The 16,116-nt window shown below is 40.2% G+C and overlaps 1 protein-coding gene across 2 annotated transcripts in view; it reads right to left on the bottom strand.

Annotated features, from left to right (window-relative positions):
- LOC119257877 (IQCJ-SCHIP1 readthrough transcript protein) overlaps nt 1-16,116 on the bottom strand; it is a 657,554-nt gene that overhangs the window by 629,928 nt on the left and 11,510 nt on the right. The window contains exon 2 of one of the 2 annotated variants that reach the window (XM_054700971.1): nt 11,311-11,422. In XM_054700971.1, the coding sequence (XP_054556946.1) occupies nt 11,311-11,319 (9 nt within the window). In that variant the 5' untranslated portion in view covers nt 11,320-11,422. Of the gene's footprint in view, nt 1-1,103; nt 1,271-11,310; nt 11,423-16,116 lie in introns of those variants that run through there. The other variant, XM_054700970.1, reaches the window with a different exon arrangement.

The raw sequence follows: 16,116 nt of genomic DNA on the forward strand, positions 1-16,116 counted from the left end.
TTTCCAAGTGAGCAATACCCAAGACAAGTTTTTTATCTTAAACATATAGCACATTACAGTCATAACCAGCTTGCCACCATAGTTAGAATTAATCATACACATCTTCCAAAATAAGTATTTTAAATAAAGTATTGCAAGCAGCTTTTTAGCTTCAGAATTCTAATAGCAATTAAATCTGATCTTCCATCATTCATCACTGCAACTAGAAGACAAGCCCCAAAGATGTAAATCTCACCCAATGAGACAAGGATACTGAATGTATTGTTAATTGTTATGTCATTTCTTAATTTTAGGATCTAGCACCAAACACAGTCAAATAAACAAAGTGATTTATGAGCCCATACTTTCATGCTGCCTTACTAGAGTTCAAGAAACACATGTACATCCTAAATGTGCAGTGGAAACGGATTTCTACAAGCCAGGAAACGTAGCAGGACACAGATACAGCAAATCTACCCCATCTACTTATTATTCAAACACTAGTATTTAGAATACCTAAAATGCCTGTGAGACTGCGGCTCAGCATCCCGTTGGGGTTACTCTGAGGCAGAACTACATCTCCCCCTCATGATTACTGAGTTTTTAGAAGGCAGGTAACATGGGGTAGAAATCTCGTGCAGCAATAAGATAACTCTTTTCTCTGAATTTTCAGAACCAGCATCCCTACCCCACATACACACGCATACATCTCTTTTTTTTTTTTAGAAAGAAAGGAGGGTTTTTCAAATAGGTGTCTAAAACATGCCGTTTTACACTGAATGAAACATGTGTTTTTCTCTACTTGCTGCTGTGCAAGATCTGTTTACAGATCTGATTAGAAAACCTGGATGTACATAAAAAGTAGTGCTATCAATAAGATTCCTTTAGTGAAATCTGCCTGCACAGACATATGTGTACATAAATAATACATTTTTATGCAAACATGCCTACATTAACAAGGACACACACACACACCCCGAGACCAGTAATTAAGCTCACAGTGTCTACAAGCCCCCTTGACATTTTAGCATGCACGGTATTCAGAAGACAGATTTTTAAAAAATAATAAGCAGCTGCATATAATGCATGCCAAAGTGGCATGTTTAGAGGAGCAAATACATTACCAGACGCATTTTGAAGTTTCTGGAACACCTGCAGGTAAAAGGAGACAGCGAGGTGGATGCTGGCACTCAGTATTCCTCAGAATCACAGAGCTCCGTGTGACTGTGGGGGAATGCGAGGCGAGCGAGGCTGGAAACCTTTGAGTTGAGCTCACTCTAGGCATCAGAAAGCCTCCAAGAGGGGAAAGAAAAAGGCAGCCCACAGACAGCTAGATGAGAAACTTCTGGCACCTCTCCAGCTCAGGAATGAATTCTCTGTAATTTGGAGACGTATAGTGATGGAAATGAAGAGAAACTTGGATTTACGGTGCATTTGCTCAGCCATGCAGAAATGGGCAGGTAACAGTCTCTCGGCTCAGTTTAAAACAGTCATTCAGGAACAAGACTGAATCAAAAAATTAACAGAGATCCTCTTTTGAAAAAATAAAAAGGCTACTTCAACCAGCTTCCCAAGATACCTTTACAAACTTCAAATGGATCATTCCATCAGCTATTTGTTGCACATTTTATTAATTCCAGTGCAGAGGTAAACTGGAAAATCTAATTCCTTTTATGTAGAAAACTGGATTTATTGCTTCTTTTTATAAAGCACTTTAGTCATATAAATACATAGATTTACTTACAGAGTTCTCATTTCTTGTGTAAAACCACCAGTTTGGTCCAGATAAAATGCTAAAAGGCTTGTTCGAAGCTTTTCAAGGAAGTAGAGAGAAATGTTTTAATACTCAGAAGCTGAGCTGAGGACAGATATTTAAATGTAGCGTTTGAAGCAGAGTATAAAGGAAAAGCCTTGAGCCATTAAGCAGCACAGAAGAGACGAGGTTGTGCAGAGCACTGAGCAGGCAGGTGGCTCAAGTCTATAAATATATACATAATTAAGGAGAGGAAGAAAAGAGCCTGGGCAAATTAAGTTCTTAGAGACAATAGCTGTGATTTTGTTTAGGCTTATGAATGGGCTGATAATTTTGGAGGGCAACATGGACTTCACCTTGTCTGAAGAACCCCTAAGCTCACGATGGAGAGGAGCTTGGAAGGCAGGCACACTGGCCATCTATATTCAAATGTGATGAGGAGAAGGGTGCTATTACCAAGACGAATGTTGTCATAGGACATTGTGCCTGTGTGGCTTAACTACTCAGCCAACCTTGCACGCGGCCATTTGCCTCAACACAATACAAATGTGCATTGATGGGCGGGTGGAGGTAGGAGGCCAATTTATTTGTTTTACTCTGTATGCACCTTTGGGAGGCTCAGGGATTAAATGCCTGGGCTGAAAGTGGGAAGGGATTCTTGTCAAGGCCACATTTATCTATAATAAATTCAAAGTGGAATTAATGATGACCAATTAAGCTATTTATTATTTTAACTCTTGAGGTCAAGGGCAGAATAGTGTTTCTGTTTATTGATAGCGGGTCGATGGCAGGACTGCTGGTGAGGGCCGGGCTCCCCGTGCAGCAGCTCAATAAACACGCATTGACCGGTAGACTCTAGGTTTCCTGCACGCCTGGACCCTCTCTTTTTTGTCTTGGAGATGATTTTCGTACCTCTCCAATGCCATCTGTCTCGTCCATTCATTGAACAAATATCTAGTAAGTTGGCTTCTTTCCCAGGGCTGTGGAGAACAAAGATGATGAAGAGGAGACCCTTCCTCAAGGAACTTGCCCTAGTTAGGCCAACCACATTGGGGGACAGCATATCAGAGGAGATATGCCTCTCATGCCCACACTCACTGCCACCCCTTCTTCCGTTTTGTGGAGGTAAGCAGAGTCTGCACATGTGTTTTCAAAAATCTCAGGTAATTCTAATGGAGTCCCCTCCTCCACCCCAGAGGAATAACTAATTCAAGGGAAGTAGTACAGGTTCCTCCAGTCCTTGAGAGGTGACTCCAGTAACTCAGCCACACCTGCTGGCCTGCACTGTGCCTGTCACTCACTTCACATGGGGAAGGCCACTCTTAATTGGCGTGACCCACAGTCAGGCCCTACAGGTTGTAAATGGATGTGAAAGCCAAAAGAAAGCCCAAATCTCCTCCTTCATTCAGATAAACCCGTCTGGCCTCTGTTTCCTTCTCTGCAGAATGAGAGGCAGGGCAGGCTGCAGGCTTGATTTCTCTGCCAAATGCCTGATGCCCTCTCTGAGGAAACAAGTTCCACACAATGTTGGCCCATGTGCATGGGTGGGTCTGAGGTCAGAACTCCAAAATTCTGCTGTCCTGAATCTTAACAGCACCTTGTCAGCAAGTCACAGCTCAGGAAGGTGAGCTTGCAGACTGGGCATCCAGAGATGGAAGCTTCTCTTCCACCATGGGGGAGAATTCCATTCATGAATTCAAGGAATGAAAAAAAAAAGCACACTGCTTTCAAATCCTTCCATCTTTTGGTTCAGCAACTGCCTCAGGTATAGTCCAGGAGGATTTTCAGTGATTGAAAGCTCCTGGAACTTTCCAGTAAAGGGGTCCACAACCTGAAACTAAGGTGCCACCTGGCCCCTTCCTTCATGACCAGTCCTTCAAATGAGTGTGAAGACCTCAGAAGGTGGGTTTGGGACTTAATAGACAGACCCACCAGACCCACCATAATCTCTATGGTGGAAAAATATCCCACACCACTCTCAGAGTCCCAAGGGGATAATATGACTACACAGTCCTCATACGGCCCCTCTCTCTGCCCACCCCAACACCACCCCTGACCATCAATCTATGACCTATCAGCCCACCCATCATGATAATAAGAAAGGTTGAGAGCAGAGGACTCCCCTTTCTTCCACAGAGTGCTCCATACTCAGCACACCCTTCACTCAGAAAAAAGCCAAACTTGGCAGGTATTTTAAAGACAATATTCATGTGACCATCCAAAATATAATCCTCTCCATCTAATAACTCATCTGAAAAAAAAAAGTTTTCTGCCTCCTCTAATTCTCAGTTAGGAAAATCAGAAAAGATTGACCTTGAAGCACAAAGGGAAGGAAAAGCACAAATGTTCAAAGGCAGCAGCGCTGCACATAGTGGAAGAGAGACCAGCGTTTGAAGACAGGCCACGTGTCTTTGAGTAAACCATTTCAATACCTCATACTGCTTTTTCCTCGGAAAAAAGAAAAATATCAGCCTTATCAAGTCATTGTGAGAGTTAAAATCTGAAAAGCACCCAGCACTTCACAAGTTAGTCAGGAAACAATGCTTGTCTTAACAATAATAAAAATATAGGATTATCTCTATCCCATTAGCCTGTGAGGTCACAACTATTCCAGGGCTTCCTGTCCCTCCTCTGCAGTGTGCATGGGTCTCCACACCCATGCCTCAAGATTTATAATTTATTTTTATTGCGATATACCAACATTTAACATTGTATTAGTTTCATGTATATGATGATTTGATGTTTGTACATATTGCAATAAGACTAGTTAACATCCCTCACCATACATAGTTGTAAACAATTATTTTTTTGTGATGAGAACTTTTAAAATCTACTCTTCTAGCAACTTTCAAATATATAATACAGTACCACTAATGGCAGTCATCTTGCTATACATCATATCTCACGACTTATTTATTTTATAGGTAATAGTTTATACCTTTCAACCCCCTTTATCCATTTCACCCTCCCCCAATCCTACTTCTGGCAATCAACAATTGGTGTTCTGTATCTATGAATTTTGTGGGTTTTGTTCTTGTTTTAGATTCCACATATAAGTGAGATCATACAATATTGGTCTTTTTTCTCTCTGACTTATTTCACTTAGAATAAATTTCCTTAAGGTCTATTCAAGTTGTTCTAAATGGCAGGGTTCCTTCTTTTTTTATGGATTAGTAATAGTCCATAATAGATAGATAGATAGATAGATAGATAGATAGATAGATAGATAGATAGATAATCACAATTTCTTTATCCACTCATCCATTGATGGACACTTAGGTTGCCTCCATACAATGGTTATTGTAAATAATACTTCAGTGAAGGGCCACCTTAGTGACCTAGGGGTTAAGTCTCAACACTATTACCACTATGACCTGAGTTCGATACCTGGCCAGGGAGCTAACCTACATAGGGTGCAGCAGACCTCTCCAGTCTCACTGGCTATTTCTCTTGGTATTTTATTTCAGTAAAATCCCACTCTGTCTCTAGTAAATCCCTTCACTCCCCGCACCTCTGGTCTACACCCCAGTTCTTCTACTACACAATAAATAAATATTAAAAAAAAAATACTGAGTAAATATAGGTTCATGTATCTTTTCAAATTAGTGCTTTCTTTTTCTTCAAATAAATACCCAAAAGTGAATTGCTAAATTATATAGTTGTTCCATTTTCAATTTTTTGATGAATGTCCATACCGTTTCCATAATGCTTTCATCAATTTATATTCCCACCAACAGTGCACAAGGGTTCCCTTTTCTCCACATCCTTGTCAACACTTACTATCTTTTGGGTTTTTTCTTTTTCTTTATAATAACTGTCCTAACAGGTAGGTTCATTATTCTAGTCTATTGTTCTATGTATTTATTTTATGCCAATACCATACTGTTTTGATGGCTATGGCTTTGTAATATAGCTTGAAACCAGGCATCACTATACCTCCAGCTTTGCTCTGTTTTCTTGATATTGCTTTGTCTATTCAGGATCTTTTGTGGCTCCCCACAAATTTTAGGATTCTATTTCTGTGGGAAAAGTCACCCTGAAATTTTGATGGAGATTGCATTGAATCTATAGATCATTGTGAGTGATCTAGAAATTCTGACATTAATTCTTCTAATCCATGAGCACCAATTCTTTCCATTTATTTGTGTTTTCAGTTTCATTGATAACTTGTAGTGTTCAGTTTATAGTTCTTTTCACCTTCTTAGTTAAATTTAATCCTAGGAATTTCATTCTTTTTATGTAGCTATAAATGGGACTGTTTTCTTAATTTCTCTTTCTGATAGTTCATCACCAGTGTATAGAAACACAAGAGAATTTTGTATATTGATTTTATATCTTACAACTTCACTGAATTTGTTTATAAGTACTAATAGTTTTGTGAAGGAATCTTTAGAGTTTTTGATATACAATATCATGTTCCACAAGCTTTAATTAGGCATCCACCATCCTCACATTCCCAGCAAGGTGCCAAGGACAGGGGAGTGAACAAGACAGCTGATGTCCTTGTATGGTTCACAGTCCAATGAGGGAAATAAAGTTAAATAAGTACCCTGAAAAACTAAAAGACATGTCTTAGCTCAGGCTGCCATAACAAAATACCATAAAGTGAGAAGCTTAAACAAACAGCTACTTCTCACCGTTCTGGAGGCTCAAAGTCTGAGATCAAGGTGCTGGCAGATTCTGTTCCTGTTCAGCCCTTCTTCCTGGTTAGCAGATGCCACTTTTTCACTATATCCTTTGGCTTCCCTTTTTCTTAGAAGGATTCTAATCCCATCATGGGGTCTCCACACTCAAGGCTTCATCTAAGCCTAATCACTTCCCAAGGACCCCACCTCCAAATACCATCACAATGGAGAGCAGGGCTTCAAGACATGAAATTTAAATGGACATAGTCCATAACAATATATAAATTCATTAAAAATTAACTAATGATAATCTTTATAGTTTTGTTTGATTTTTGTTTATAACAGACCTTGACAAAGTCAAGGGCAGAAGTGGGAGAAAATTTGTGACTGTTTCTATAATTAATTACCTTCAAACATCAGATTTGGGCTGATGGACTGGTCCTCATTAAGGGGCAGGTTTCATCTCCTTAGATCAGTGAGGCCCAGGCAGCCCTTTGATCTGTCCTCATGGTCCCTTCCATCCCACCAGCAAAATGCTGTGGTTCCTGGCCTCACTATTTTACATCCAAGCTATCTGAAATGCAGTAACGTTTCTTTAAAGAGCAACCAGGATTTTAATTAAAGTTCCAGGGATTCAGCCAAGGATATTTTTCTGAAAGAAAAGCAATATCTGTTTTTGGAGACAGAACATTTTGTAACAGAGATCTCCTACATTGGGCTGAATGATAAAAAGCAACATGGCTATGCCCTCACAGAAAACTGAATGTGATATGCATGTGTGTGCAAGTACATATGTGTACAGATGTATGTGCATGCAAGCATGTGTAGGCTTAATGCTCACCCAGACTAGTGAGGACAGAGTAAGCAAGACAAATGCACTCCAGTTACTTAAACTGCTCAGATATTTAAGGCAGACAGTTAATGGAACAACATAAGGCCAGGAAATTACCTTTTGTTCTCCCTGATGATTTCTTTTGATTTAAAAGTCTTTGGCTACAAAACTCCCTGCAAACAGCATTAGATAAGAATTTGCCTTCTGCAATATTGGTCAGCAGATGTGGGTAGATGTCAGGTAGACAGCATACACCTCATCCAGGCAGGGACCATGGGGAATACTGCACTTCCACACCACTAGCATTTAGTGGTAAAGGAATTTAAAATAAAATGAGACTCCAATATCATACTGGCAGTTTGGTGAAACTATTTCACCAGTGAGTTTCATTTTTTGTAAATTCTTGCTTGCTGCTGGAAGACCTCTGATGATCCCCTCATCAAACCAGAGTAAGTGATCTCCATGTCCAGTTTCCCCTACAAACCTGAAGAGCTACACTATATCAGGTGAGAAGGAGCACACCTCTATCCATTGCAGTCCACCTGGGTTACTGTGAAAGGAGGTATTAGTGGAAGACCTGGTGTCAGCTGGCAGGCCACTTCCAGCAAAGGAACCAGAGGCTTGAAAGCTTCTGGTGTCTACCCATCCCTAGAGGCCATGGCATCTGCTGTGGGGCCAGCAGCTGCAGATGTTTCTCTACACAAATAGCCAAGAGAAGATGGCCGTGGGCATGTCAAGGAGCCTCAACCAAGGGTCTGGCTGGACACACACTGTCTTGTGCACACAGAACAGGAAGCTGGATCAATGATATGAGCTCCAGTTCCCTGACTGACATTGTGGATGCAACTTCTCTGGATCCAACAGGCAAAGGATAAAGAGGTGATTTTAGGAGAAGGTGAGAGATAAACATCTCAAGCATAAACACTTAATCACTTAAGGAAAATTTATACAATTTCCCCATCTCAGAAAACTATCTTATGATTAGGCTAAGTGACCCCTAACCCAGTTTTTTATATTGTGTGTGGAAGATTAAGTCAAATGAAAGAGAGAGGCAAGAAAATCAAACTCCCCACCCCCATCCCCACGCCTAACAATCCAGCCTGGTCAGGGGTAGTGCACTTCAATTAAGTGCCAGACTTCCAGAAAGCCTTGTAGATTGACTATCAAAGTTCTTGCTCAACTGAACTGAAACCTTGCAAAGTGGCCACCACTAAGATTCACCAAGAAATGCCTCATATAAACAGTAGTTGATGTCAATTAACCTTTGTGAACATGAAAAATAAATGGAAAGGTCGAGGAATTAACAAGAAGACAAACACAGATGCCAGACACAAGCATGATGTTACTGTAAATGCTACTATCACATGGTGGTTAATTTTAGTACGCTAGGAATGGCTCTCAAGATGAAAGATCTTTTCTAAAAGTGGAAGTGCATTAAAAATAGGAACTGGCTCTAATCTATATTTTCCCCTATAGCACTATGATTAGTCCCACATCTGCACTGGAAATGCAAATATTTATTGAAAATGCCATACTGGTGCTTTCTGAAATGTTTGAGGAATCAGTGGATATATTGGATTCAGCTGTGTATCATTCAACTTCCTTAATTGAAGATTCAAGCAAAATTAATTAAATTCATAAGTTATGAAAACATCTTTTCTCCTCAGGGGCAAAAAGGATTCACAAATATAGAGTGACAACATCACTTGAGTCTGATTCCAACCCCAGTGCCATAATTGGAACCCGCCATTCAGAGTCCCTTGATCTAGCCCCTTCTCCTTACATCCCCTCCTTCCACCCAGCATGAAGTTGGGCCTCACAGGCACATGTGTGGAAGATTAAGAAGTGCAAGTGCAAGTGCAAGATTAAGAAGTGCAAGTGCAAGTCTATTCAGACCACTCCCACCCCATGGTCTCAACACTGCCACTGAACACCCCTGGGGTTTAGATCTGTGCACACTAGTTATACAACCTTGCACTTAAGATTTGAGACCAGAGGAAGAGGTCTTCATGGGTGTTGAAAATGACCTCTGTGTCATTTAGGTAGGTATCCCGAGTCTAGTTTATGGGAATTCACTCTATAAAAGGGACTTGAGATTCCAGGTGGACATGTCCCCGTGACTCCTTGGTCCTTCACCTAGTAGCTTGGGCAGGTACAACCAGAGAAGGACAGAGGCAGACCTGGGAGATGCAGGGGGCAGGGAAGGGACCCTGGCCACCCAGGCAGAGGAGGTTACTTTTGAACCCATCACCTTCCAGCAAAATGCTGCTGTCTCTGATTCCTTATTAACCTTGTAAACTTGATGAACAAGTGATTTGTGTTTATGGTTCATTTCTTCATCAGCTTCTTCTTTGTAAATTAAATTGTCCCTGGCCAAGATTTTTTCCACCTGCTTTTACCTGTTAATTTCATTCTTCACCTAGACCCTCTGTAGACTTGTTCTGCCCTTGTGCTCCTTAAAGCTACTTTCGTCTGTTTCCTGTGCCACTGCTTTTATTTCATTCCCTTACATCCTGTCACTGGAGGTAAATGCTGCTCTGGGTCCAAGTATCTTTCCAACTTTACACACAAATGTTCATCTATTCCCATAGCTAGTCAGTCCCAAATGTACTTTTTCCATTTTCCTTGACCCAGAATGTGCCCCTCCTTTTCAGTAAACAAAATCCTTTTTCTTAAACACTTGCAGTCCACCATTTCTGTGGAAAAGTTTCACATTAACTCTATTCGGACATAGTCATTCTAGAAAATATAGAATATTTTTGGACCAGGTTTGGATCCTCGTTCTCTATTAGTATGGAGGAGAACACAGAGATAGTAAGGGGGTTCCTCTTATTCGGGAGTCTCCTTAATGGATAGTGTCTATATTTCTAGAATACTGTGTCTCACAATTTCATGTGCATAAGAAACATCTAGATGTAGTGTTGATATGCAGATTCTGATACCACAAGTAGATCTAGGTAGGGACTAAGAATTTGCATTTCTAACAAACTCTCAGGTGATGTTGATGTATTGGTCACTGGGTCACAACTTGAATACCAATTGCCTAAAGGATTCAATTTCAAAATTTTCTAGGTATGAGTCTGAATTTAGCTGGAGACAGCGACATGATGATTACTAATGTCTGCCAAAGGCAGAGGGGGAGAGAATGGTGTCAGGCACTATGGACAGAATAGAAACACAGAGGTCACAATATGCATCAAGCTTACATTATAGTAGGATAGGCAGACAATCAAAAAGCAAACAAGAATTTTCTATAGTGGTGGTTAGTGTTATGAAGGTGATGAAGGCAACAAGAAGGTTGGGGGTTACCTTGAAGGATAGTGGGGAGCTAATGGCCAAGGAAAGCCTCTGCACTGAGATGATGAAGTGGAATCAGTCGGACATGTCATTACCAAGGAAAGAGTTCCCTCATCAGAGGGGACAGAAAAGGCACCGACCTAGAGTCAGGAAGGAGGCCCGAATGCCACTTACCTGCCATCCTAAGTGAGAAAAGCACCACTTTGTTTTCAGGTCAATGTGTGTCTAATTCTAGCTGTCCCACCATGAACAAGTTATTTAACCCACTTCATATTTTTTAAAAAGTATTTCTTGCTTTCTGTCAGAGGTTTTGCTGGATGCCAAAGATGCAATGGTGAGTAACACACATCGATGGGATCCTACTCTCATGAAGCTCCCATTCTAGGAGGCTCCCAGGCCTCTTAACCTGTTTTCCCATCTGTAAAATGGGTGAAATAATACTGACTTTGTAGAATCAGCAAATTAAATACTGTTTTGAAATGTTTTAGTAAATGATAATAAGTCCTCAACAACTGTTAGGGTCTCCATCTTCTGTATATATTTGGCTAACATAATATTAACAAAATTTATATGACTATTGTGTATTTAAAATTGATTTTTTTAAGTTTTTTCTTCCACTTTAGATTATAAATTCTCATATTGCAGGAACATAATCTCTTGCAGCTGTTTGGCCCCTTGGAGAGCATGTCAGTCATACAATTCTTCAACAAACGTATATCCAAGTGACCAATAATAAATTTATCAATAGATAGATTTATCAATCGTATGAGGAAAAACAAGTGATGGTGAAGGGAAGCATTATTATAATGACGATGACCACTCACCTGCCCCATCGGCTCACAAGATCTAACAGCAAGTAGACAAGTAATTGCTCTCTGTGGTTCCACTCCAGTATCTTGTATCAGCAAGATTGTGAGGATTCTATGGAGATCACATCTGCAAAAATAAAAGTGAGGCATCATTGCTGTTATAAAATACAGTTAGAAATAATGGAAAGACATTATCAGTATTAGGGAGGGAGTCAATTAGAGTCATCCAATTCCATTGGAGGACTCTACAGAAAGACATTTTTGATAGCAAAAAACAGTTGAATTAAAAGATGAACTCTTGCCATTTGGGACTACATGGATGGAACTGGAGGGGATTATGCTAAGCAAAATAAGTCAGAAGGAGAATGACAAATATCAGATGGTTTTGCTCATAGGTGGGATCCAGAGGAACGAAACAGTCAGGCGATACCAAACCAAAAAACAAACACTAGAAATCTGACTTTAAAACAGTGGGGGCAGGGATGGGTGGGAACCAAAAATGGAAGGGAGCCCAATGGACCATGATAGAAAACTATGGATGCCTTGGTGATGGGTATGGTGTGGTGACATACATCTGAAGAGGTGGGAACCTAATTTCTGAATTTTACATATATATATATATATATATATATATATATGCATGTGTGTATGTATATAGATAGATAGATAGATAGATAGATAGATAGATAGATAGATAGATAGTTCGTGCACACACACGAACAATATATTGGTCCTGTAAACCAATGTTACCTAATTTTTTTTTTTAAAAAAAGGAAGACTATAACAAACATTAAAAAAAAAAAAAACTTTCAAAAGTAATTTACAACTGCGCCACCCTGGTAGCACAAGGTTAAGCTCAGCACTGTGAAGCTATCCACAGCCTCTGCAGCATGAGTTCAATCCCCGGTAGGCCAGGGAGCTACACATGGTGCAGCAGATGCCCACTGCTCCCCTCAGCAGTGTATTTCAGTAAATCTGCTTGTTCTGCTCACCACTCTGTCTCTGGTGAATCCTCTCACCCTCCCCCCCAGTTCTTGTATTCATAAATAAATCTTTTTTTAATAAAAAAGTAATTTACAGCCAAGAAAACATGTTTACCAGAGATTAGGTCAGATTATAAATAAATAATCAGTAATGAACAAAGTCTATGGTTTGAAGCTCCTACCACTTTGTTTTGCACTAAGACAAAAATGTCTTTTTTAAAAAAGTAGACTTAATTTTGCTTGTTTTTTAGGACACAGTTAAGATTATGTGATTAAAGTCAAGTGAACCCTCCCCTTATCAGCATCTATGACAATACCAGTATCATGGATAAATATAAATCAAGATTTGGGATAATGAAAGTGGCCCAAGTATTCCTGTGACAGAAAATTTATTTTGATAAGGCTATCAAGCTAGGACTTATTTAATAATTAGTAATGTCAGAAAACATTATGTAAATTAAATTCACATTGATCTTCCATTGAGTAGTAGGATTACTTGAAAATCTCCAAAAAATAAGTGAAAAATTAAAATTAGAGCAAACATTTAGAGAGTGTCTATAAATCTAGAAAAAATGAGTTGGGTCAGCATCATTTCAAGACATATTTGCTGAATACTCATATTGAGCAGATTGTGCTGACCATCTCCTGCGGATGACCTCATTAATCCCACAAATCTGTCATAAGTTTTATGATCTTACTTGCACCTGGTACCAAAGTTCTCCAAGGACAGGTTAATAATGGTGTGGAGAATGCCATGGCTGTGGGGGCATGCTTGATGGAGTTAAATAGTCATGGGTCATACACAGGCATGAGGCACATGCAATTCAAAGAGTTCTCTTCCTTGGAACTCATTCTACTTATTTCCTGTTCCTCTGAGTTCCACTTAATAATTTATCATATGCTGCTCATGACAGTTCCTGTCTTGTTAATCTGTATTAATACATTTCTTTTATATTGATTTAATTTCTTCATCTTTCCTTTCTAACACCGAGATCAGAAACCCATATATAACTTGTTTGGACTTCTTTGAAAGAGGTTTTGCATCCAGTAGGTAGCAAATTGCATTATTTGCTGATGTAAAGCAAGAATTCAGAATTTGTGACTCTTACTGGTTTAAGCCTCAATAAATTTAAAGTAAATCCAAAGTAGAATGTGTTCTCTCTGAACATACTGATCCTCCACATAACTGAGATCTGAGGTCCTTCATAGAGGTGTTGAAGTTGATTTTCATCAGTAACTATAGGAAGTTTTGAGTAGAAGGAAATACGAGGAGAATGTGGAGAATATGGACTGGGGGACAGAGGAAAGACCAGTGGACTAAAAAGCTCATCACACTTGGAATTCATAAAATCCACCTAACAAAGGCTATCGTCTTTGTAAATTTCACATCAAAAACCCAAAAATATATGGAAGATTAAGATTGAATGGTCAGTAGGAAAGGCTTTGAATGATACCATCCTACTTGTGAAAAATCAAAGATTTCATGATTAATTAAACACTTGAAATATAAACATACTGTATCTGGAAAATGTTAATTTTTGTACTTTTTAAGTTTAGAGAGGTAAAGAGAGAATTTTGAAGATAAGACTATTGTAGGCAGAATAATGGTCCTCAAAAATGTCCACATCCTTTAAATGCTAGCTATATTAGATGGCAAAGAGGAATTAAGATTACAGATGCAATTAAATTCAATTAAATTTAATAATTCAATAATTGACTGACCTTAAACTAGGGAGTGTTTCCTTGATTGTCCAAGTGGACCCAATGTAATCACAAGGCTGCTTGAAAATGGAAGAAGGAAATAGACTTTCTTTGGGTCCGTGACGCAATGTGAGAAAGATTCAGAGGCCACTGCCAACTTTGAAGATGGAGGAAGGATAGAGTCCATGAGTGCAGGCATGGAAGTAGGTGGAAAAAGCCAGAGGATGGGTTCTCCCATCCAGCTTCAAAGAAAAGCACAGCTCTGTGACCTCTTGATTTTAGCCAGTGATACTTGTGTCAGGCTTTTCCAACTTCCAGAAATGTAAGAGAATAAATTTGTGTTGTTGTAACACACTAAGTTTGTACTAAAATTTTTGTACCAGCTATTTAAAACTAATATGAAAGCCAAACATTTAACTCCTCAGACAACTGTTCGACATGATTCTCAAATTCTCTTTTAAAAAAAGTAAAAGAGGGCATCCCTGGTGGCACAACGGTTGAACACTGGGTTGCGAAGCTGCCCGCAGCCTCTGCAGTGCAGGTTCGATCCCCAGCCACAGGCGAGGGTCCCACATGGCGCGCAGACCTCTCCTGCCTCCCGCTGCTCCCCTCAGCAGTGTTCTTCAGTCCTTCTGCCTGTTCTGCTCCCTGCTCTGGCTCTGGTGAATTCTCTCACCCTCCCGCACTTCTGACTGTACCCAGTGCTTGTATAAATAAATAAAATCTTAAAAAAAAATAAAGTAAAAGAAAGGAAATAAAATGTAGGCCGATAAAAATTAGTTTGCAGCATCAATAAAACGAGTGAGCCAAAAACATGAACAATAAAAGTATAAGAACAAGAAGAGCCAAATAGGATAATATTTATTTCCAGAAAAACATCCTTAAAACTCAAAAGCATTTATGTGGTTTTAAATCTGCCCTTTTTGGGCTGCTGCTGTGAAGCTCTTTTGTTTTTCACAGAGGTGTGAAGTATAAAATACCTTAAGAAAAATGTGATAACGTGTGTCTCTAGAATAATGTGCCCTAGATGCAGCCCCCTCCCTGAGTACTGCTGTGGTGTAGTCCAAAACCCTAATGTAGGGCCTCCCCAGTGGCGCAGGGGTTGAGCGCTGGGTTGCGAAGCTGCCCGCGGCCTCTGCGGTGCCGGTTCGATCCCCGGCTGCTCCCCGGCCACCAGAGGCGGGTCCCACATGGCGTGCAGAACTCTCCTACTGCCCGCTGCTCCCCTCAGCAGTGTACTTCTGCCTGCTCTGCTCCCCACTCTGGCTCTGGTGAATTCTCTCACCCTCCCGGGCTTCTGACTGTACCCAGTGCATGTATAAACAAACTAACAAACAAATAAATAAATAAATAAAACATGCCTCTATAAAAAAAAAAAAAAAAACCCTAATGTAGCTTTAATTTTAAAGCACATACTTTAATATTTGTTTCAAGTTCTCTGATGAGAAGAGGCACTGTAGTAGGAATAGCAAGCAGGTATAGTGTGACAAAGTTGGAATAAGTTGTTCCCAGGGTAATAACCAAACCCCAGCTGCTCACCACTGGCTTCATCACAGGCAGGGTAGGAGTGCAGGGTAGGAGTGCAGGGGGGAGAGGATTATACTTATTGTTCGTGCTGATTTGCAGAAGTTGAGTTGAATTCAGTCTCTTAATTTCAAGAGACTCAAATTCAAATCCCACATCTACTATGTTTAAATACAAATCAGCAAGAAGATAGGTAAAGGGAAAAGTAAATCCACTAAAAGAAAGCAAGACAGCAGTGATTACTTTTTCACCAAGGCATTACCCATAACTAATTATAAACTGTTTCAGATGGGTCATGCCCTAGTTGACAGCTACATCCCACTTGTGTTGTTTTAATTGAGGGGGTGAATGCAGGGGAGAGTTTGGGGAGCATGAGATTCATATTCCAAAGCTGAACCTATACTGAATCTCAAAGTAAGAAAGTTATTTCCTTTTTTAAAAAGATCTCAGAGGAGGGCCCCAGTGGCGCAGCAGTTGAGCGCTGGGTTGCGAAGCTGCCCGCAGACCTTGCAGTATCAGATCAAGCCCCGGCCGCCCAGGTGAGGGTCCCACATGGAGCACAGACCTCTCCTGCCGCGCCTGCTGCTCCCCTCAGCAGTGTATTTTGTCAGTC

The sequence above is a fragment of the Talpa occidentalis genome, unplaced genomic scaffold, assembly GCF_014898055.3.
Source record: "Talpa occidentalis isolate TD23 unplaced genomic scaffold, MPIMG_talOcc4v2.1 talOcc4.4, whole genome shotgun sequence".
In the NCBI taxonomy this organism is placed as follows: Eukaryota; Metazoa; Chordata; class Mammalia; order Eulipotyphla; family Talpidae; genus Talpa; species Talpa occidentalis.